The sequence below is a fragment of the Cucurbita pepo genome, chromosome 3 (genome assembly GCF_057944985.1).
Source record: "Cucurbita pepo subsp. pepo isolate OVF chromosome 3, ASM5794498v1, whole genome shotgun sequence".
NCBI lineage: Eukaryota > Viridiplantae > Streptophyta > Magnoliopsida > Cucurbitales > Cucurbitaceae > Cucurbita > Cucurbita pepo.
The window spans coordinates 14,219,028-14,241,769 of NC_141800.1; the positions used below are offsets into that span (position 1 = coordinate 14,219,028).

The 22,742-nt window shown below is 32.1% G+C and overlaps 2 protein-coding genes across 2 annotated transcripts; both read left to right on the forward strand.

Annotated features, from left to right (window-relative positions):
* Positions 1-4,799: 4,799 nt before the first annotated feature.
* LOC111791355 (cytochrome c oxidase subunit 5b-1, mitochondrial) lies at positions 4,800-10,813 on the forward strand. The gene is made up of 6 exons (XM_023672649.2): positions 4,800-5,106; positions 5,418-5,500; positions 5,829-5,879; positions 9,566-9,632; positions 9,773-9,852; positions 10,399-10,813. Exons 1-6 carry the CDS (start codon positions 4,929-4,931, stop codon positions 10,459-10,461), a joined length of 522 nt encoding a protein of 173 aa, XP_023528417.1. The 5' UTR covers positions 4,800-4,928; the 3' UTR covers positions 10,462-10,813.
* Positions 10,814-15,996: 5,183 nt separating this feature from the next.
* Positions 15,997-21,021, forward strand: LOC111790152 (boron transporter 4). The gene is made up of 14 exons (XM_023670987.2): positions 15,997-16,155; positions 16,645-16,750; positions 16,860-16,942; positions 17,611-17,803; positions 17,875-18,013; positions 18,299-18,464; positions 18,555-18,721; positions 18,855-19,028; positions 19,113-19,208; positions 19,303-19,419; positions 19,574-19,896; positions 20,121-20,400; positions 20,495-20,632; positions 20,749-21,021. Exons 2-14 carry the CDS (start codon positions 16,647-16,649, stop codon positions 20,761-20,763), a joined length of 1,995 nt encoding a protein of 664 aa, XP_023526755.1. The 5' UTR covers positions 15,997-16,155; positions 16,645-16,646; the 3' UTR covers positions 20,764-21,021.
* Positions 21,022-22,742: the final 1,721 nt, after the last annotated feature.

Genomic DNA, 22,742 nt, shown 5'->3' on the forward strand with positions numbered 1-22,742 from the left:
ACTAATTTAGTGATTTTAATTCGGTCCTTCATTAATATATCATAATTTTGAATTAAACTTAAAATTGCAATTAATAATAATGAATTATAACTAATAAAATTAATTAAAATATTCTATTATAACAATTTATTTTATATCTCATTATTTTTATTTTATTAATAAATTATTATAATTGTATTAAATTTGTAAGTATATCTCAACTAACAACTTTTACTTCATCATGTTTAAAATGTACTAAATAGTTACCACCAAAAGTTTATATAATTATATTAAAATCATTTATTCAAGGATAAAGATAAATAAAATTTAAATTTAAAATTTGATAATTTGATTTAAAAATAAACTAATAAATAATACTTAATTATCTAAAACTAAATATTGCAATAAAATGGTTGGATATACTTTATTTATATTAAATTTTGATAACATTTCTAATGTTTTGCAAATATTTTATTTTGAAGTACTTTATTCTAGGCATCTCGAATAAAGCATTCAAATAAATAATATAACCCGTTTATATATCTTATAATATTATATATATATATATATATATATATATATATATATATTAATCTGTCACATAAATCTAGAACATTATTTATCTCGAGACATTACAATTTTCATTCATAAAACAATTATATATATAAATAGAAATAGAGATAAGAATAAGAAATAATTGTCATTGGAAATAGAAACTCCTTCTGAAAAGGAGAGGTGGATTTGTCGGTGTAGTAAAGAAGTGAATGACACGGAAACAGTAAAAGACAAGCTCCCCCCCAAAAAAAATAAGCGCTGCTTATTTAATTATTTAATTATTTAATTATTAATTATTAATTATATTAATTATTAATAATTATTATTATTAGTATTATTTATTGCTTTTGGGAACTGAAATTTGGAAGAAAACAAATAAATTTTGGAAGAGAAATTGCTTTTGGGAAACTTGTTTGTGGTGCTTGCAAGCTAAGCCAACCCCCCACCCACCCCTCCTCCCTTCCGCTCACCATATTTGAACCTAATAATCTCCTAATATTAAAAAGCTGAATTTTCATTTTTTATTTTTTTAAGTCCTAATTTAAAGTTTATATTTTATTCAATTTTTTTTCTTTATTTATTTTTTAAAAATAAGGATGTAATTGGGTTGGTCCAAATTGAAATTTATAAATTTGACTAAAAATTTGAATTTCCAATCAAATTTGAAGCTTAGATCGTCAAATACGGCTGACTTGGGTGCCGTAACGTTTTTTTGATATTTGATATTTTTAGTTTATTTAAGTTTACAAGAATTTTTTTTTTATATAGAATTTTTCATTAATTTCATCATATGGTCGGTTGAACTAACCGCAAATGTTTGGTTCTTAATATTTTTTAAAATTTTATTTAAAAAAAATAAAATAAAATAACATTTCAAGAATAACAGGTATATTTGGAAAATCTTTTTAAGTGTTGGTACTTTTAAAAGAAATGGACAGCTAAAAAAGGACACATAAACTAAAATTAAATGGACAGCCACAAGAAATGGACGATGCTGATTTCTTTTATTTCTTTCCTTTTTTTTCCAATCACAACGTCGTACCCTAAAAAACAATATTCTTTTAAACATTTATCTCATGTTTATATGTTTAATTGCTTCATTTTTCACGGAGATTAGTAGCCATTGCATATGGTCCATGGTTTATTCAAACTATTCACAAATGTACGAGTTAGACGATTTTGGTCTAGGGGAAGTCACGAGAGAGAAACCCTACTTTTGAAAATAGATGAGCCACTTGATTTTGTTTGTTGTTACTATATATTATATGCATACCGACATCGAGAGGAGACTACTTATTGGGTATTTATAATATGCACTCTTTTCAAAATTACTATTAGGTCTGTAAGGCTGCGACAACGATTGACAAGTAGGGTTAGAGAACTACGAACTGAGGACTAAGTCTACAAAAATGAAATACAAATTTTCACATTAACAAATAGTGAGTATGTGTAGACAAGTCAACCTCTTTGCATTACAAGGAGGGTCGATAATCTTATCTCAAATAGAGAACGAGTATGGAAATGTGATGACACTTTATGGAGATGCAAGAAAAGCATATTTCAATTTGTATGCTCAAATGGCTGAATCACTCAAATATTGACATTTCATGGACCATGTGCCAACAAAGTGATGCCCCACATCCTATTATTAATACATACAACCGATTCTATTGCCATAACAATCCTATGAGCCCAAAGATATTTATTAAAAATTGGGTGAGATGGTTCAAGAACGGCAGAAGTTGTAGCATTTTCTGTGGTAAGATTTTTTCAATCTTATGGCGTGTTTAACAATTATTATATCAACTTTGGAAGAACATCAAAAGGTTCATTCATCACAACGTCTTATGATTGCAACACCTTCGTTTGGGAACTCGAATTCTTGATGTTTGCAACACCGCAATGGTTAATTCTCAAACATCTTGTTTGTGAATGAGCAAAATGAGAAGGAAAATGCACAATTCTTGTGGACTTGGGCTCGAGAGCCCATGAGAGACACTCTACAAAGAAATGGTAACTTTAAGGCAAACCTTCTTTTGGAACAAAAAGAATCACTATGGATATCAGCAGCTACTTATGGTAAATGACGAATTTCGAAGCAAATTTAACATCTTCTCTTCAAAACATGACTCTCCAAGTGAATACAAAAGGTTATCTACTCCATGCTTTCATACATAGAAGAAGGTACATTGGGTCCAACAATGGGAAGAGTTATATGTTTGAGAAATCCATTCAATTAAAATTGGGAATCAACGCCATAACTCTATTGAGTGCCGCAGTTGGGCTTAAGAATTACGATGCATTTTATGACAAAGTATCTAACAGGAATTGACGGTGGCACCATATATCTAACTAGAGATGGAAATGTTAGAACCGATTTGTTATCAAATTTATGATCTTATAAGGTTAGGATTAAATGAGAAAAGGAAGCAACTTTACAATTCAATATCTCAAAATGGGGTGCTTTAGATTGGAAAATGATCTAGTAACGTTGGACATGCAAGGAATGGGTAAATGGGCGAAGCATATGCCGATTTACGCCTTCTTTCATTGCTAGCAAGAGTAGTTGCAGTGCTACTTGTGATTATAGAGGTGCATATATGACCCTAGCAAATGTGTTGGAAATTGTGGGAATCCTTCTTAAAATTGGTATCACATTTTAAAATCGTTTTTTCTAATGATACAAACACATTAATTTTATTTGAAGAATTTGGTAGAAATCTTCAACAACTTTCAATTCCTTCAACAACGGATATGTACGTGGAAATGTTAATGAAGGAAGCACTTTAAAACTCAATGTCCAATCAAGCCTATTTGAAAATTGATCTTTGAATACTTTTAAGTACTGCCTGGTCTCTTCGAATGTACAATAGACTAAGTGCATCCTAGTTCTTATTTACTGGTTCAATGCATGCCTATAAACTGTCCACTTATATAATCTTTAATACACCTTTATGATTTACCGGACATATTAGATTTTAGTTCAATTTAGATTTTAAATTTCAAATTTTAAATGAGATTGTGTTAGAAGGATGAAATTTTAAGTTTTTAAGTGCAATTTTAATTAAATAATTTGAAAATTATTCAATTTATTGTTTAAAAAATCTATAATAAACATAAATTCATAAAAAAAATCTTACCAAAAAAAAAAAAAAAAAAACATTATAGAATCGATGGAAGCTTGGAATTTATTTTGTAATATTTACATATTACTATTTGATTTTTATTTATTTATTTATTCTTAGAGAAAGATTTCATTCTATCCTGGAAATTTATAATTATTTATAGAGTATAAACTATCTCAATGCTTAAATAATTTTACCAAAAAATTTAATTTTCAAATTCACATAAATTATAAAATATATAAACACTTACATTACATGTGAGTAATTGCCAATATATATAAATTAAAATTTATGTTTATTTTTTTTATTTTAGACACCAATAATATATTTATTTATACATTAAAAATTAGTATAAAACTAAATCATAAGAATAGCATTTCATTAAATTTTATTTTTTATATATTAAAATAAAACTAAAAATTTCACTTATTGGCACGTGCTAATCGTGAGAAACGAGAAATAAATTTGTAATTTGGGTGTGTAAATCCCATTTTTAGAATAAATATTAAAAAAAAAATAATAAATATGTTTTTGAGTTCCATTAAATAATAAGAATTAATTATTTTTCTCCATAATATCAAATTCGTTACATCATAAATAAGAAAAAAAAATAAATATTTGTAAGAAGCAAAACTCTAACGTTACAATTTGGTAGATATATTATTTTTAAATGTCCACATTTAATGCCTATATTTTAAATAATTCTTAAAATTAATCTATGACTTTTAAATAAACTTATTAGTTATAATATTGTTTTTCCACCAAATTCAATAAAAAAAAATAATTTTAAATTAATAATTTGGATTAAATTTTACTCTATGGTAAATTATATCAATTTTTAAGCTAAACTTTTAATTTCAAACCTAATTAAATTAGAGAACACGCGTATCCTAGTAAAAATAGATAATTTTTTTTTATTTATATTTATGTACAAAAATTTATTTGACTGAAATTAACTAGTTTATAAGGATTTTTCTTTTATTAAAATTAGTGAGTAATTTAGCTGAAATTTAAAATCACATTAATTAAATTTAGAGTATTAATCAAATTTGTATGTTTTTCACACGTGCCACATATTTTCACTCGTGTCAAATCATTTTGCTTTGCCCCCATCCATCGCTTCTTACTCTTGACCAGTTCCGCGTTTCTCCTCTTTCCAAAAGCATAGAAACTGAAGAGCAAGAGAGTGAAGAAAGGAAGAGCCAAATTCGCCGTCCTAGGGGTGCGACCTGAGATCATAGTCGGAGAAATCACCGATTTCAATCTACGATGTGGAGGAGATTGCTAGCTTCGCAGCTCAAATCCCTCAAATCTCTTCCCTCATCATCGACGCCCGCATCCGCTCCGTTAGGATGCATTTCCAAAGCCACTCGACTCGGTGCTGCTTCTCATGTTTCTCCTTCCGCGCCTGTCTCGCTCTTCGCTCGCTATTACGCCTCTGATTCTGGTAGATCTTGCTGTTTTATTTGGATTTTATAGTATGTCTCTGTATGTATGAAGAATCTATGATACGATTGCGAATCTGGAATTGGTCGTTTGGTTGTTAATCGATTACAATGTATACGCGTTGAATGTTATGTATTGTACAGTCTTTGTCACTGTATGTGTGAATCTACTATTGGTCTCGTGGTTATTTATTAATTAGAATGTATACTCGTGGATTGTTAGTGTTTTACAGTCTGTTTCGCTGTATGTGTGAATCTATAATATGAGCACGAATGTGGTCTTGATGTCCTGTGTTTAAATTTATTTTTTTAGCTGGTACTGGTGTGAAGAAGGTAGAGGATGTAATGCCAATCGCAACCGGACACGAGCGTGAAGAGCTTGAAGCTTCGCTTCAGGTGAAATTTATTGTATTTCTTGATTACCTGGATCTCTTTCCGCTGCGGGTTCCTTTCCCCCACCCCATTTTATGATGTGAAATCTACCGGACTAAGGAATAGTTTAAAATTTATACCTTAATTTATCTATTCATTTTCATTTTCGAACCGAGTCTGGTATTGTAATTTTCAGTTTCGGAAAGGCAGGTCAAAATATATAGATTCATTGATCGATTCATTTTCATTTTCAAACTCTCTGGCTTATGTTAATATTTTGATAGGCTGGCCTCTGATGGATGTATTTCTCATTTGGATGTGAGTCTCATTTCGGTTCGGTTAACCTTTGCAGGGAAAGGACATCCTTGACATAAACCATCCCGTTGGCCCTTTTGGAACTAAGGTTGGTGTAGTTTGCGATTAATTTTATCTTCTCTTGTTTTCGTTTGTTGGAAGTAACTCAGATGCTTTAGCTTTTATCAAGGTTCATTCCATGTAGCTTTCAAGGCATGACGAGACAGCAATATTTAATGAGTTTATTACTTTCACTTGAATTTAAGCTGCAGTTTTGTTATGCTATCAGGATATCTTCTCTGGTTAAAATATTTCATTGAGGTCTCAGGCACCCAAGATATTTGAAAAGTGATTGTTCTGAATTTTTGTTTCCAGTCCTTTTTCCTTTTCCTCTTCTGATTATCCATTCCATATATTTCTTTCATGCTCCATGGCATATCATAACTTAATATTGCAGTATAATTAACAATACCTAGGAAAGTTCTATTTTCTTTTAAAATATTTTTTAAGAATCCAAGCTTTGATTCAGAAAAATGAAAGAAAGAACATATAAAAGCAAACAGTAAAAGAAAGAACATTAAGACCATACAAACAAGCTATGTCCACAAAGAAAAAAACTCCAATTCAAAATAATCAAATAAAGCAAATTATACGGATAGGTCAAGGAACAGGACACTAAGATAAGGAGTTCTTTCCTCTTTATCGAACGGAAAATCTCCCCAACTGGTTTGAATTAGGAAAGAAGTTAAAATGCTAAATGCTATGACTTTGTGCTACATTTAGAAGCAAGAAAATATGCAAGTTCCTTAATATCTGTCTCATCTCTAACATTCTCTCTAAGATTTTATTGTTCTGCACTAGCCTGCTAACCTAAATCAAATCTGGAGAATAAAGTCATTCAAAGAATTTTAGGCTTCCTTTTAAGGCTATAACCAACAATCTTAGGCTTCCTTTTGCATCTTGAATCAAGTCTGTTCCTTTTGAACCATTTTAATTTTGTCTGGTTTAGGTGGTTTTTTGTTTTGGAAAGTTAAACGCTTGTGGTTGGCTGCAAAAACCGTCTCTTTTGTTTCCTTTCTCTGAAGTCTGAACTTTAAACTGTTGATCAATTGTGTCAAAGCACATGAATTGGCGCTTGAAATTCTCAGTGTTGTGATCTTTCCATAATTTTTGGGTCAGTTCCTCCTTCACTTCGATGTTTTTTCGGGTACTTCAAAAGATATGCAATCTCTCTGTAGTTTGGATAAGCTTTGAAGATAACCAATCAATGACAGAATGCCTTTTCATTTTGGATATGTTAGTTTCAACTCGTTGTGCAGTTTGATTAGAAAATTTTCAACTCAATTTGTAACTAGTCAATGGCGGAATGCCTTTTGGTTTTGGACATATCAGTTTCAACTGTTTGCACAATTTGGTTAGAAACTTTTCACCTCGTTTGGAAGTTAATTTTGTAATTGGACAGTTGTTTGAGGAAATAATCTTATCATATCTTGTTGTTTTAAGAATGTATCAAGAAGTGGCCACATCGGTTGAGGGGCCTGGGTGTCAAACCTTAGCTCAGACCTTTGGTTGAAAGACTTCTCCTTAGTGTCTTTAAAAGTTGGAATATAAGTGCATGAAGTAAGGTTTCTCTCCTAATCTTTGATGCACCAAGATTAGCATATAGAATCCTTAACATTAAAGGGTGAATGAAACTGAAGTCGAGAGTTCGGAAAACTCTCCGACTGAAGCACCAATACTCAATTTACATTAAAAAAAAAGTCCGGAAAACTCTACCTATTTGTTGGATCGTTATGACAACCCTAGAAGGGGGTGAATAGGGTGTAAAAAAAAAATATTTTAGTCTGCTTAATTTTACAAATGATCACACTTTTTTAGAGCAATTAAAAATGTCAATTAACACGAGAAGTACAAAAATAATAATACGATTCAAAACAATAAAAAATTATGAAAAACTTAGTGATTGAAAAGGCATAACAAACAAAAATTATGCTTAATTTTTGTTTTAGTCATAACTTCTTCGTTTTAGCTCCAATTGAGTTATTCCAAAGGTGTTGGAATCGTTATTCCAAGCTCTACACTATGGACACTTCAAAACACTAAAATTATTAGTAATTAGGAGCATGTTATCATCAAAATATTAATTAATTAATTTGAGATTTAGAGCCGAAAAGTCAACACCATTGTCAATTAGAGATGGAACAGTTCAAGAAGAGGTTTAGTGGATTTTCCATCTTTTTTTCTGGAAAGAATGGTTACATTGTTTAAAACAAAGAGGAGAGATCCTTCTCTAAACACAATCATATTGTATACCCTTGGAAGAAAGCTGACTAAAGATATACCTTGCAATTTTTAGGAAGTTTGGGTCTGCAAAACCTTTTTTATATAACTCCAAGATAATAGAGGGTTTTTTTATAATAAACAGAGGGAACTGAAAAGGCACTTGAATTGGAAGTTTGAACTCTTGGAATCCTGGTTTAAGGAGACATGAAGACCGTTCAACATGATAATAAGAATGATTCTCTCTTCGACTTCTCTATGTTGCTGTTCTTTCTGTTATCTTGAAATGCAACTTTTGATAATGAATAAAGATTAGCCTCATCCTGTAAGTCTTAATTCAACGATACAACCGCCTACATTGCACTGAAGGTAGTGTTTATGTCATAAGCTATTCTACCAAATACCCTACCAAAATCTGACTGAAGCACTCTTACCCAATTGGAACAAGAGACTTGTAATTATTTAGCACTAGAGCAAGCTTATGACTGTCGTCCACCATCATGGGCCTTTAGTGGAAGAATAGGAGCATCCCTTTATGAATTGCCTATTGCACTGCTTCATATTTGCGACCAATCACTATCTGCCAAATATCTTCCCTGGGAGATTTTCATAACCAATTGTGAGGAAGGTTAATGTTTTTCCTTTTGATATTTGTTATGTTTAAACCTTCATTCATAAGAGTGACCAGTGACCACATCAATCTAACTAGGTGATTACTCCTTTAGTCATTGGAACCTTCCCAAAAGGAATTCCTTATGTCTTTCTCTAAAATTCCATCTCTTCAGAGGGAATGTGTTAGAGACTGAAAGAAAGTATTAAGGGAGGTTGGTGAGGATTTTCTTTTTCTTTATCAAAAGATGTCTTGTTGTCTCTCCTATCTCGACAGGCACAATAATTCTTCAGTTAATATAATTGTTGTTTTCTATGAGGCCATTGATGATATCTGGTTAACATCACTGAAGGTTGAAGAGACTGAGAACTCCAGCAGATTTTCTTTGCGAAATTACCATGAATATAAATGCCTTGATTTTCACTATCCTGCTGATAGAACATCAACTTTGGAGAAAGAAATTTTAGGATGAGGAATCTTCTCCCTTCCCAATATTTTATTGTCTTGTTTCTCATTTGAAAATAGTGTTGTTTTAGTGCATCTGTGATACAGTATGCTAAGCAGATCTATGGTGCATTGCTGCCATCTAAGTGGGGTTTTGCTGAGGTTCCTCCCTTGTTATTAAATTTCTGTTTAGTTCGTACAAGTCTATGACTTTGACTATTCACTTTTATGTTCTTATAAATAAAAAAAACACTTTCATGTAGTTATTGATTTCCTGATCAGTTTTGTAATTATCTAAGGCTTTTCTTTTCTTCTATATGAGAAAAGGCTGTAACTTTCTTTGCGTTTTATGGGGTATGTGCTTCACACGTAGAAATACTGTGTTAGGGTATGTGAATGAAAGAGAGATTTTCTTGCATGACTTATTTCTGGGAGAAATCTTATACTTTTTATTTCTTTAGGAAGCACCTGCAGTTATCAAGTCATATTATGATGAAAGATTAGTTGGATGTCCTGGAGGTGAAGGCGGTGGGTACTCGCAATCTCTCCTTTTCCATGCTTTTTCATAATTTTTGTGCGAGTCTGACAAAATGTTACATAGGCAAATTCTGTGTTCTTCTATTACACATAAGAATTTCAATCTTCTGATGCATACTTTTCAATTGTAGAGGATGAGCATGATGTTGTCTGGTTTCGGCTGAGGAAAGACGTGCCACATGAATGCCCTGTGTGCTCACAGTACTTTGTGGTGAGTATTTATTTTAATTTATTATGTTTTGTTGACATGGTAGAAAGCTGGATATTTTTCCCCATTGTGGGTGGGTGGGGGCAAACTCTGCAACCTTACCTAATTTTCACGATAGTAAAAGGTTGGCATTCTTCAACCAGCATATGCCGAAGTATAGCTCCATTGGAAGGAAAGGACACAATAGTGAAAATACTAAAATGTCAATACCATAACTGTGAAAAGTGTTTTTTAACTAATCTTGCAAATAGTTTTCAATTTCTTTTTTGATATTTGTTGCCCACTTAACCAAAAATGCTTAGATCGAAAGATTGTTTTTTTGAGAAATAAATTATTGAAATATTTTCATATGCGCATGCGCGCACACATATATATATGTACAAGTGTTCCACTAGTAAACCTACTCTAATATGGCCTTGCAACAATAGGGATTAGAATCTCTCTATCTGTCTCTCTTCCATGTTATCCCACTTTCTCCTTTGATGGAATGGGCTATTGGTGTCTAAAATTACTTAGCAGAATTTTCCTAATCGTAACTTGTGTTCGCAGCTGGAAGTGGTGGGACCTGGAGGATCGCCGGATGGTTTTGGAGATGATGACCACCACCATTGATTGCAAGCATGCCCTTCTCGAAAATAAACCTTTGGCTTTTAGAAGAGACAAATCCCACAATATGCTGCAGTTCTTATTTAAAGCTGTGTTTTGTTTGTTTTCTGATGGTCCTTGTTTTTTTTGTTCTCCTTCAGCAACAAAGGGAATCTTAGTTGTTTCCGAGTCAGTTAGACATTGGCAAGTCATCTGCTAGAAGTTCGGGTTGCTTTTTCTTTTTTAGCTTTTCTTCTATGCATATCCAAATAATTGGAGGCATTTCAATTCTTTTCTATTACCTTCCAACCAAACCCATTAATCCTGGAAAGTTATTTCAAGAACTTCCAAAAAATAAATTGATTCAGGAACCGTTAAATGGCTGTATGGGAGTGGGTTTAGGTAAAATTCCTTGCCACTTCTATTGCAAATCTTAAACTTTTCATACTTGCCCATTGATCTTCTTGATGTTATTATGGTGCATCAAAGTCCTCTTATGATTCTCTTAGAGAACTTTGTGATGCTGTCGCGTAGTTGGGACTAAGGAGATGAAGAAACTATTAGCCAATATAATGAACAGGAGAAGTCCCAAGTCATCTGATTCTTTTGGTGTTGAAAAATGTATGTTGAACTTTCTGGATAAAAATCAATCAAATTGAATGTCGGATTTTTTACGCAATCAAATTCCTTTTGATGGCTCATAATTGCAAATTTTAAGAAGAAAAATCATTAAGTTTGAAATTTCCATCCCAAGATTCATTGAATGTCACTTTAGAAACGACGCAAAAAATTCTCTCGACTTTCTAGAAAATGGATTACTGTTTCAAAATGTGAACTCAAAAGGGAAAAGAATCCAGATATAGTAACACAGAAATTTCTTTATTTTAATCTTTGATTAAGGAATTATATTTAATAAAATTGGATATATATATTTTTTACAAAGCTCATTTTTTTCCCCATAAAATAAGGAAATTAATTATGGGGAAAAAAATAAAACATAAAAACAAATGGAAAAGACCCAACTTTTCAATCTCATAGAAGATGTTTCCAAATTGGTCGGTTCAACCATATGAACACATTGAACACATTTTCGGATCTTTAATATTATGCAAAATTTAACACTGTTGGATTAAAGTCCCACATTCGGCTCCTCGTTTAATTCTTTCGAAGTCATTCGAGAATCTCCTCCCCTCTTCCATTTTCAATCTCATAGAAGACGTTTTCATTCATTTGGAATCTGGGCTCTTCTACGTCATTTTTATTTACTTATTTTTTCCTTTCTTTTTTTCTTCTTTTTTTATTCCCTTCGATCATTCATTAATTTAATACTATCTCCATGAGTATTTTCTAGAAATATTATTTACTCTCTTTAATATATATATATATATATATATATATTTATTTATATTTAGTATTTAGTATTGTCTAAAAATTATATATCCTACCTAATAAATGAAAAGAATGAAATTATTTCATGTTTAAATTATAACATTTTCAATTTTATAATTTACTTGTTTTCTTTTATACTTGGTGTTAAAGTAGAAAACGTTCCATCTGAATACCTTCTTTCAAAAAGGCTTCCACTTCAGGGGTGAATGTCTTGGTGGAAGATATTATTTCTTAAAACTGAGGTTTATTCGTTTTTACGAAAGTACGTAACTCAACGAGAAATTTTGGGAAGCCCAAAGCAAAACCATGATAGTTTATCTGACAATATCATATCATTATGGAGAATCGTGTTCACTTGGAAAATACCACATAAACTCTCTCTCTCTCTCTCTACACACATATATCACACATGGAATAACCTTTCCCAAATCACTATCTTTAAATCACTATCTTTGAATAAATGGAACACCGACTTAGGTATGCAAAGCACGTGGGAAGAATATTTGAACCAACCAACCTAATTATATAGTTTTACATTATTCTAAATGACTAAAAGTGTGAACACTAGTAAGGGGATGGGAATATAAAAATTTAGCATAAAAAACTATGTTTGTATAAGAGGGATGGGAAGAGAGAGATTTTTACATAATTTCATGAACCAATGTTACCTAAAATAACCAACAAATAAGAACATCAGCTTTTGAGAAAATTAGGCGTTGGATGGCACGCCCAAGCACCAATAGGGCCTTTGCTTTTTGGACTATATATGGAGTTCAAATGCTATGATTCCTAATCAAATAGGGTGGGAGAGAAATGGGAACCCTACACAATTATCGTAAGATATTAGTTTTAGAATTTGAGTTTTCGGGTATTTTAACATGGTATTGACGTAATGAGTATGGTGTTTAGGGTCGTGCTTATCTTGTCATCCCTCTCGCTTTTTTATTCTCATTAGGTTTACCTTGTTTACGGGTCGACCTCATGACAGCAAGAAAAGCTGATCTTGTACTATACTCTGAAGATATCTTATATATTTTGTTAAGTTATATATAAGTGGACTTTCAAAATATTCATTTTAATTTTTGAACTTTCAATATTCGATTTTAATTCAACTTTAAATATTTTTATTTAAATATTAACAAACGAACAACTAGTGTTCACGTATGTGTATTAGACTATTAATACGATCATGATTTCAAGCTAAAAGTTCAAGACAGTAGAAAAATAAAATAACATGATTGTTTAAATGAACATGTTTTTCTGAATAATTTAATTTAAAGATATTTATTTCATATTAATTTATATATTTAGGTTATGCATTTTAAAAAACCTTTAATAAATCTCCGAACTTTTAATTTTAGAATAACTCTCTCGATTTTAAAAGTATTAAATTAAATTCATTAATTTTTTAAGGTTGGGTGTTGACTTTAAAAATGTTAAATTATTTTTATTTTTATTTTGCATGTAAAGACTTTAAAAATATTAAATTATCAATATTTTATGTTGCTAAAGTCTTCAAAAATGTTAAACTATTAATTTTTTTACCTTAAAAATATTAAATTATTAATATTTTATGTTGCTGAAGACTTTAAAAATGTTAAATTATTATTATTTATTTATTTATTTTTGCATGTATAGACTTTAAAAATATTAAATTATTAATATTTTAGTTTGCATGTAAAGAATTAAAAATATTAAATTATAAATGTTTTTTTTAGTCCACTCAAATTGTGGATATTATAATTTTAGTAATCTACAGTTCTAAAACGAATTTCATATTATTTTTTCGATTTCTTTGTTTTGACGTTCATAAATACCCTTTTCTTTTGTCGGTTTAGATAATCATTTGTCTTGTATCTAATAATTAATATTTTCTTATCTTTTGATAACGTACGATATTCATTTATGTTATGCTCGAGAAGTTGTTTATTCTAAGAATCTTGCTGACTTTGTTGGGATTTAGATGTAGACCAGCATTAAGGTTAGCTCGTTGTTGTCTGCTCAACAACTTTCTATGTATACAATGATCTTTGTTAAGGTTAGTTTGGTCGAGAACTTCTGAGTATTGTGTGAAGATAGTTTGATGGCTACAATGTAAAGGTCACGTTAAACAGAAATTTAGATTGAAACTTCTAACATAGGGTAGTCAACGCTTTTATTCAAACCATGATTGATGAACCTAGAAGCTTGGCTAGACAACTAGTTGACTCCTTTTCACAAAGCCTTGTGATCGTTGAACCGATGTTGTGTCGTTCAATCCCCTTTGAGCGTAGCTCAATGTTATTGGATATTGCGTTGGATTATCGATTGTATGATGGTTTCATTGGTGGGTCTCAACGATAGAGCTCGTTGAACGTACCTATGATTGACCCGAAATTAATCTAACCCATATTATTATTGTATTGATAGATTCTAGATCTTGAGAATTGGAGCAAAGTTGTCTAGCAACTTTGGTGAGGAAATTTGTTGAGTCATTTTTGGTGAGTTTTCATAGATAATGGATCCAACGATTGTACCTTAGTTCTATTATTATTTTGTGGGGGATTACACGTTATGTGCACGGGTAATTAGGTACCAAGAACATCGAAAAAGAGTGATCTAGGTCATCTTATGGATTAACCTCACTTTTATTATGTAGTTTCGTAAGAGGAATCAGAATATTTTTTTTGGCCATTAAGAATTGTCCATGGACGAGAACTGGTCACCAGCATACAGGCAACTGGTCACTGTCTCTATGTGTTAGTCAAAGTCGAGCTAGATGATCTTGATCTAGGAAAGGTCACGAGACACTGACCCATTTTAAAAATAAAATTGGTCCCTTAATTTTGTTTCTTATTGCTATATGCATGTATGCATATCTAATCCTTACAAAATATTTTTAATACTTATCATTTTTTTTAAATGATTTTAAAATAAAGACATTACAAACAAAAACAAGATTCACGTTCGTTTGTGAATATAGTTTGACTCCGACAAGCCATTTAAGTCAAGGTGACTTGGCTGGCTGGCTGCCCGAGTTTTTGTTTATTTTTCTCTACTTACTTTTAAAAAAATACATGATAAAATTTCTTGCTACTTTAATATATATATATTTTGTTGAGAGAATAGTAATTTATTTAGGGGAATTTAAGTTGATAGTCCCAACACCTTATGGCACGAGCTAACGACAACCATGCACCACCTGTGTCGACGTTACCGAAGGCAACCCTCTTTTTAAAGAGGATTCGCGGCATGTCAAGCCCTGGTAAGGTTATTCACTTTGCATCGAATTAAACCACATGCTCCACCGCTTGTGCAGGCCCCATCAATTCCTTTGAGTTTCATTCTTGCAAACGTACTCCCCAGGCGGGATACTTAACACGTTAGCTACAGCACTACACGAGTCGATACGCACAGTACCTAGTATCTATCGTTTCGTCTCTCAATGTCAGTATCAGCCCAACAGAGTGCTTTAAAAATAAAATCAAATGAAAAAAAAAAATCTAAAAAATTAATTTTTACCATAAATTTATTAGGTTGTATCAATTTATACCAAAAATTTAAATTTCATGAATTTAAACGTGTTGCAATCTTTTACCTTCATATACCCATTAATTCGAATAAAATAAAGTCTTTCACTTTCTATTCAAGTGCCAACGGTTCGACTTATCATACTTTTTGTTTTTTCTTTTTTTGGCGAGAAACAACTAAGAGAAATATTACCTTCCAATTCAAAAAACGAGTAAAACCTCTTTTGACAGCTCAATCCTCACCATAAGAATTTGTATGTCAATCTTGCCTAAAAATTTCTGAACGTGATCAATCAAGCCCCATGTTTTAGTAGATGATAGACGATGACCCTTCTTTTCTCTTGTTCTTCTAAATTTAATTTTGGCACGGAGTTATGTAATCAGGACATTTTCTTTGTAATTTATTTTTTTCTATAAATTCAAAATTCTTTACCAAAATTGTATATATTTTATAATTCAAATTTGTATTTTATTAGAGCATTAATTTTGTAATATTTTTAAAGTTTAAAGCCAAGATTCCTACATTTAGAGTTAAAAATAATACAAAAATTTATTTATTTTTTCCCTCTAATTTTAATGTACAACAAATGAATTAATAGGTCACAATTTTTGAAGAACGCAGCGTTTTAATTGGCCAGCTTGAGAGTGTACGGTTACAAGAATTTGTTACGTCGCAGAGAATCAAAACTCATGATTCTCGCGGGTCTTTTTAAAGACGTCGCTCGGAAACTTGACTGCCTAGTCCTTCACTAATCACAACTACAAGACGCCAATTGAATCACAACCACTGCAATTCCTTCGCTGTAAAACTGCACAATCTCCGGCAAGTTTTCCGGCATTATTTTCCGATGAAACGCCCTCTCTTTTCCTTTATCATTGCTCACTTGCATGTAGCTATTATGTTGTTATACTTTTCATGTTTTTTTTTTTTTTTCTTCCATATGAGCAGCTTTGTGTTGTAATGTACATCTAAGCATAGTTTGTGATTCTGTTCGTTATGAATCGGATTTGTTTTTCCCCTGTTCTGGTCGAAGAGTCGCTTGGGATTAATATGTTTGGTTTTTATGGAAAACTGAATAGGCAATTGGAATTTGAGCATTTGAGATTTGTGTGTGTGTTCACGTCTTTCTGCTATGGTGTGATTTTATCAAGAAACGAAAGAATCTCACTATCGCGGATAATTTATTTCGTATTTCTCTCCATTTACGGATGGAGTTCAGTACTGACTGCAATCCGAGCTTCTTGTAGTCGTATTTTTATGCTCCTATTCAGTGTTTGTGTTCCTAAATGCACTTTTACCTCTTCAATACAGAAATGGAGAATCTCAGGACTCCATTTAGGGGTATTGTGGATGATATCAGAGGAAGAAAAGCCTGTTATAAGCAAGATTGGGTTGATGGTCGACTTTCAGGAATCGGGTAATTTGTGAAGACTTTTATTATTATGAGTATTTGATTCAGCTCTGTTTAACTCGCGTTTGATGCTGCTTTTTAATTAATTTCCAGTTTTCTTTTGATGGTTTGGCAGAATTTTGGCCCCAACTGCCTACGTTTTTTTCGCTTCTGCACTTCCTGTCATTGCTTTCGGTGCGCAACTGAGCCGAGATACAGGTTGGTTAAATTTTGATTAATTGTTCTACACTATGTAAACCTTGCTGACCCATATCTTTTACGTAAAATCAGAACTAAAAATAGAGAAAAAGGATGGCTAAACTAGAACCTTTTACTTTCTGATCATTGTATCCTTGATAGAAATACCAATCACAGAGAATTCTAATATTGAAGCTGCATCATCCAAACTAAATATTGGTGAAAATTAAAGATTCTTGTCTGTTCATAATTAAAAGAATTATTAAAAAAAAAAAAAAAATCGTTCTTTTACAGTTCTTTCAGAATCTAAAAGTATATTTGGAAAAAGGTTTCTTAAAATTGCTTTATTATGATTTATTGTATCCGTTAGCTTACATATATTGCGTGAAGGAAAAAGAAAGAAGTAATTTTTGGAAAAGGCAGTTTGCTATGAAAACATCTTAAACCACAGGTAGTTTCACATTTTTAAGCTTTAGCGTTGTTAACCATGCATCCATTATATCATATAATCTAATCATTTGAAAAACTTAAAAAAACAAAAAGTGTTCCCAATTTTCTATAACAAATGAAATGAAATGAAACAAAAAGTGTTCACAGAATATTTGACCTCTTTCTAAATTTTTGTAATTTACTATCATCCATGTGGAATGTGGACTGCTTACTTTGGTATATTGATTATTGTTCCATAGATGGAAGCTTGAGTGCAGTAGAAACATTGGCTTCCACAGCCATTTGCGGCATCCTTCATTCAATTCTTGGTGGGCAGCCTCTCCTAATTGTAGGTGTTGCAGAACCTACAATTATTATGTATACCTATTTGTACAATTTTAGCAAGGATAGGAAAGATATAGGGGGAGAACTCTTCTTGGCTTGGGCCGGATGGTAAGCTGCCAATTTTTTAACTACAGATGTAAAGGCTTCGGTATGGCAGAATATTGACTTTTGTTCTACAGGGTTTGTGTCTGGACAGCCCTCTTGCTGTTTCTTCTTGCTATATTCAATGCTTCCAGACTAATCAACAGATTTACAAGGATTGCAGGGGAGCTTTTTGGCATGTTAATCTCCGTTCTGTTCATTCAAGAAGCTATTAAGGTGTGTTTAAGTAGGAAGGGAATTTACCCTTTTTTATTACTCAAGTTGTAGTTAGATTGAGGTAGGTAGTTTAAAACTCATTGGATGATAAAATATGAATTGTCAATATTTATTCGTTATTATTAATTCTTTTTTATGGTGTAAATTTCAAATTCTTAATTCTTACATTCTACAGTGATCCACGAAGATAATACTTTATGAGTTGAAACTTTGAATTTACAATATAGTTTTATATGTAATAATAATAATAATTTTCCACTGATGGCTCAGTTTTGAATCATTCAGGGAGTGTTGAGTGAATTTGAAGTTCCCCATGCTGAGGATAAAAGTTTAGAGAAATATCAATTTCATTGGCTTTACACGAATGGATTACTGGGAATCATATTTACTTTTGGCCTTCTCTATACTGCCTTGAAGAGCAGAAAGGCAAGATCATGGTTGTATGGGACAGGTTTGTCAATGCAATGCAGATTGATTCTCTTGAGCAATTACTCCGATGAACGTTCTAAGCATACTGATAAACTCTCACTGTGTCCCATAGGCTGGCTAAGGAGTTTCATTGCAGACTACGGAGTTCCTCTGATGGTTCTAGTATGGACTGCACTATCATTTGCTGTACCAAGCAAAGTCCCCTCTGGAGTTCCTAGAAGACTTCAAAGTCCTTTGGCATGGCAATCTACTTCTCTGCACCATTGGACAGTTGTCATGGTAACGCCTCTGCCCTTTGCATTTTAGTCTGAGGTCTGTAGTATGGTTTACCTTGAAGAGACTTGTAAAAGGTATTTTTATATGAACTCATATTTCTTCCTTAGTGAAAGCTAATAGTTCTTGTTTCTTACAGGACATGGGGAAGATACCTCCTGCATACATTTTTGCTGCCTTCATTCCTGCTGTAATGATTGCAGGACTTTATTTTTTTGATCATAGTGTTGCATCTCAGCTGGCACAGCAAAAGGAGTTTAATCTCAAGAACCCTTCTGCATACCACCATGACATCCTGTTGCTGGGATTTATGGTAATTTCTACATGAAACTGCTGGTAAGTGACTGTCATCAAGTTCCAAGATAAACTAACTCTATGTAATGGAAAATAATTTCAGACGTTGCTTTGCGGGTTAATCGGGCTTCCTCCTTCGAATGGGGTTTTGCCACAGTCCCCCATGCACACCAAGTGTCTTGCAACTCTCAGAAGGCGTGTAAGTCTTCAATTACCAAGGAGTGAAATGTGGCAAGTACTTTACTTATGTTTAGTCATATTAGATGCTTAGTTTTACTTATCATGGATTGTAGTTGATGCGAAGGAAGATGGTAGAAAGTGCAAAGGAAGGCATAAAAAGGAAAGCTAGTGATTCCGAAATCTACGGTCAAATGCAAGCTGTGTTCTTAGAAATGGAGAGCAGCCCAATTGTATGTCTTTTGGTTGTCAAACATGAAATTGCTCTTTAACTTCTTATTACTGACAGCGACAGCAATTGTTTATCCTTTATCACTTCTCAAATCTGAACTTGATTGCTGGAAAATGTTAGCGAATAACATTCTGATCCTTTATGGTGTTGGGCAGACAACATCAGTAGTCAAAGAGCTGGAAGATTTGAAGGAGGCAATCATGAAAGGTGATACTAATCATGAAAACACAAAGGATACATTTGACCCAGAGAAGCATATTGATGCTTATCTTCCTGTTCGAGTGAACGAGCAAAGATTGAGCAATCTGCTGCAATCACTTCTGGTGGCAGCATCAGTATTTGCTTTACCAGCAATAAAGAAGATACCAACATCAGTTCTCTGGGGATATTTCGCGTACATGGCCATCGACAGTCTACCTGGAAACCAATTTTGGGAAAGGATTTTACTTCTCTTTGTAATGCCTAGTCGACGTTACAAGTAAGCTTTTCGTACCCACTTAGACATATACAGTTTTGACTTATGACTTGCTAATCCACTACTCTTTCAACTTCCATTATGGTTTTTCTTAATTATGATTCACTTATTGTTGCCTAGTCTTACCTTTCTTTAGTTAGTGGTATTGATTTTTCTTATCATGAGCTATTTGATTTTCTTAAACAGCTAACTTCTGTTGTGGTTGTCGATATTTTCTCTTTTTCCAGGGTCCTAGAAGGCTTTCATGCTTCCTTTGTGGAGTCTGTGCCATTCAAATACATAGCCGCATTCACTCTATTTCAATTTGTGTATTTTCTCATTTGTTATGGAGTGACTTGGATCCCCATAGCTGGAGTGTTGTTTCCTTTGCCTTTCTTCCTCCTCATTGGCATAAGACATCGCATCCTTCCCAAGCTACTCCAACCCCGTTATTTGCAGGAGCTCGACGCAGCTGAGTATGAAGAACTAACCGGTACTCCGACTGTCTCGCTTAGCCTTTCTATCAAGGTACATAAGATCCATCCTCTATATCATAGTTTATAGTCCCTAAAACTTCTATATTTCTGCATAAAATGCTGGCTTATTTTTTTTTCTTTGATAGGAAATGAATACCACTCAAATGGTTAATAATGAAGATAAAGTTGAAATATGTGATGCTGAACTACTAGATGAGTTGACAACCCACAGAGGGGAGTTGAAGGTTAGAGCTAAAAGCTTCAACGAGGATAGACAGGGTCAGGTATAAAATACAGAAACTTCCTATCTCTTTCAAAGATCAAAATTGTTAGCAATCGATGAAGAAGTAGGCACTCAATTGGATGATACTTCACAATCATGTATGCTTTCCTTTTGCAGATCCATCCCGACTAAGGCATTGGCGATGACAAATACTAAAGTTGACTTAAAGTGATACAAAAATCATGTGGGTATGTATCTATCCCCTTGTGATGGTATTGGAAAATGAAGGTTAAGTAGGAAGGATTTTATAGAAGCTTATAGGAACTTCCTTCTAAAGATTGATGGCTAATACAAGAAATCTACTGTTATCTTTTCATATAAGAACAATTTGTAATCCAAGCTTGTAGTAGTTGGTTATCAAATACATGAATGGGTTTGCTACTGTTTCAAGGTTGATCCACATATATATATATATATATATATATATATATTTTTTTTTTTTTTTCATTTAATGATAATTGATTATACATATTAGGAAATAACGACCCTTAGTAATGATATGACTATGTATGGTTTATTTGATGTATCTACTTCCATGTATGTAAATTTGATGACCATCATGAATGGTATGACTCAAGAGACACTAGGAGTTGAAATATTTTATATAGTATGTCTGAGAGATCATGATTATGTATGTTAACCTCATAGAGAATGTATCTCATGATAATATTGGAAGTAGTATGTGTCATCCTATGTACGTTGAGCATGGATTACTTATTCGTACATATGAAAATGATTTTGAGTTCTATTTATTTTTGTGGTTCGGTTGCACAAGAGTGCATTGGCCTACATTTTGGTTTAGAGTTCATATGTTGACATCAACTCCAATACCTATGTTGCTGTCGTCTCGAACAATAATTTTACAATCGATGAGTCACCTACCTTATTAAAAACAATGCATAGATAAGAATTGAAAAACTTTATTTAGGTTTTTGTAATATAAGTGATTTATATATCTCATTTATCTTTTTGAACGATAAATAATGAATGAACGTGAATGTTAATTAATTATACATAATTCTAATAACAATATTTTTTATTTTTTATTTTTTTTATTTTTTTGGAATTGGAAGTTGATGGACCACACAGTAACATATTACCTAAACAAAACATACATTATTACATTATTAGAAAAGTAATTCTTTAAGCGTCTAAGTAGGAAGATTCCTAACATCCATGACGTGGAAGTAATGGGGAGCTCTCAATAATAATAATAATAATTATTATATTTTCTTTTCTTTTGAGTTGGCAAAAATTCAAATATTATATGTATATCTAGACCGACCTATATGAAGTTATTTTTATTTTTGTTTGTCGACATAAACACAGCCACAACTGTCATCTATTTTTAGAGTTACCAGTTAACTAAGCTAGCGATTGAATAAAAGAAAATAGACTTATTGGAACAAAATTGGTTTAAAAAGATTTTAAAAAAGAAATAATTTAAAAATAGAGTTTAGTACTAATTTTGGGATAATGGTGGAGGAACATAGAAGAGATACCTATCTAAGAAAAAAACTAAAATGGAAACTTTTAAACAAAATAGAATCATTTTCCCCCATTAAAATATTTATTTAAACCCAAACCAAAATTTTGAAAAATATAATAATATTGTACTAATTTATTCCTTTCCTTTTTCCTCCAATTATTTAATATTTCCCTTTAATTCTAATTTAAATTACGTTGCAATTAGGTTAGTTTAATTTAAACACCAAACCCCAACCAAAATAAGTTCATTATTTAGGTAATCAATACCTTAAGATTCCTTTTTCCAAAGGTTCCTTTTTCTTTCTATTTTCAAAACCTAAGGTCCTTTACAATGATATAATATTGTCCACTTTGCATAAGCCCTCATGATTTTGTTTTTAGTTTACTCAAAACACCTCGTACCAATGAACATGTATTCCTTATAAACTCATGATCAACCCCTTAATTAGCCGACGTGGAGATTCCTCTCCCAACAATCCTCAATCGATCTAAATGTATGATACATAATAAATAGTAAAATTATAAGTTTAGTCTAAGAACTTTCATACTTGTATCACGTAGGGTCCATACACAAGATCCCTGAAATTTCAATGTTGTTTAATAGTCCCTGAACGTTAAAAAGT

Bases quoted from the DNA above. Each gene is read 5' to 3' on its own strand.
- LOC111791355 (XM_023672649.2), top strand. From the start codon at position 4,929: ATGTGGAGGAGATTGCTAGCTTCGCAGCTCAAATCCCTCAAATCTCTT. The intron at 5,880-9,565 runs GTTGGTGTAGTT...TTATTTCTTTAG, and splicing joins TTGGCCCTTTTGGAACTAAG to GAAGCACCTGCAGTTATCAA. The intron at 9,633-9,772 runs GTGGGTACTCGC...TTTCAATTGTAG, and splicing joins ATGTCCTGGAGGTGAAGGCG to AGGATGAGCATGATGTTGTC.
- LOC111790152 (XM_023670987.2), top strand. From the start codon at position 16,647: ATGGAGAATCTCAGGACTCCATTTAGGGGTATTGTGGATGATATCAGA. The intron at 18,014-18,298 runs GTGTGTTTAAGT...TGAATCATTCAG, and splicing joins TCATTCAAGAAGCTATTAAG to GGAGTGTTGAGTGAATTTGA. The intron at 19,209-19,302 runs GTAAGTCTTCAA...CATGGATTGTAG, and splicing joins TTGCAACTCTCAGAAGGCGT to TTGATGCGAAGGAAGATGGT.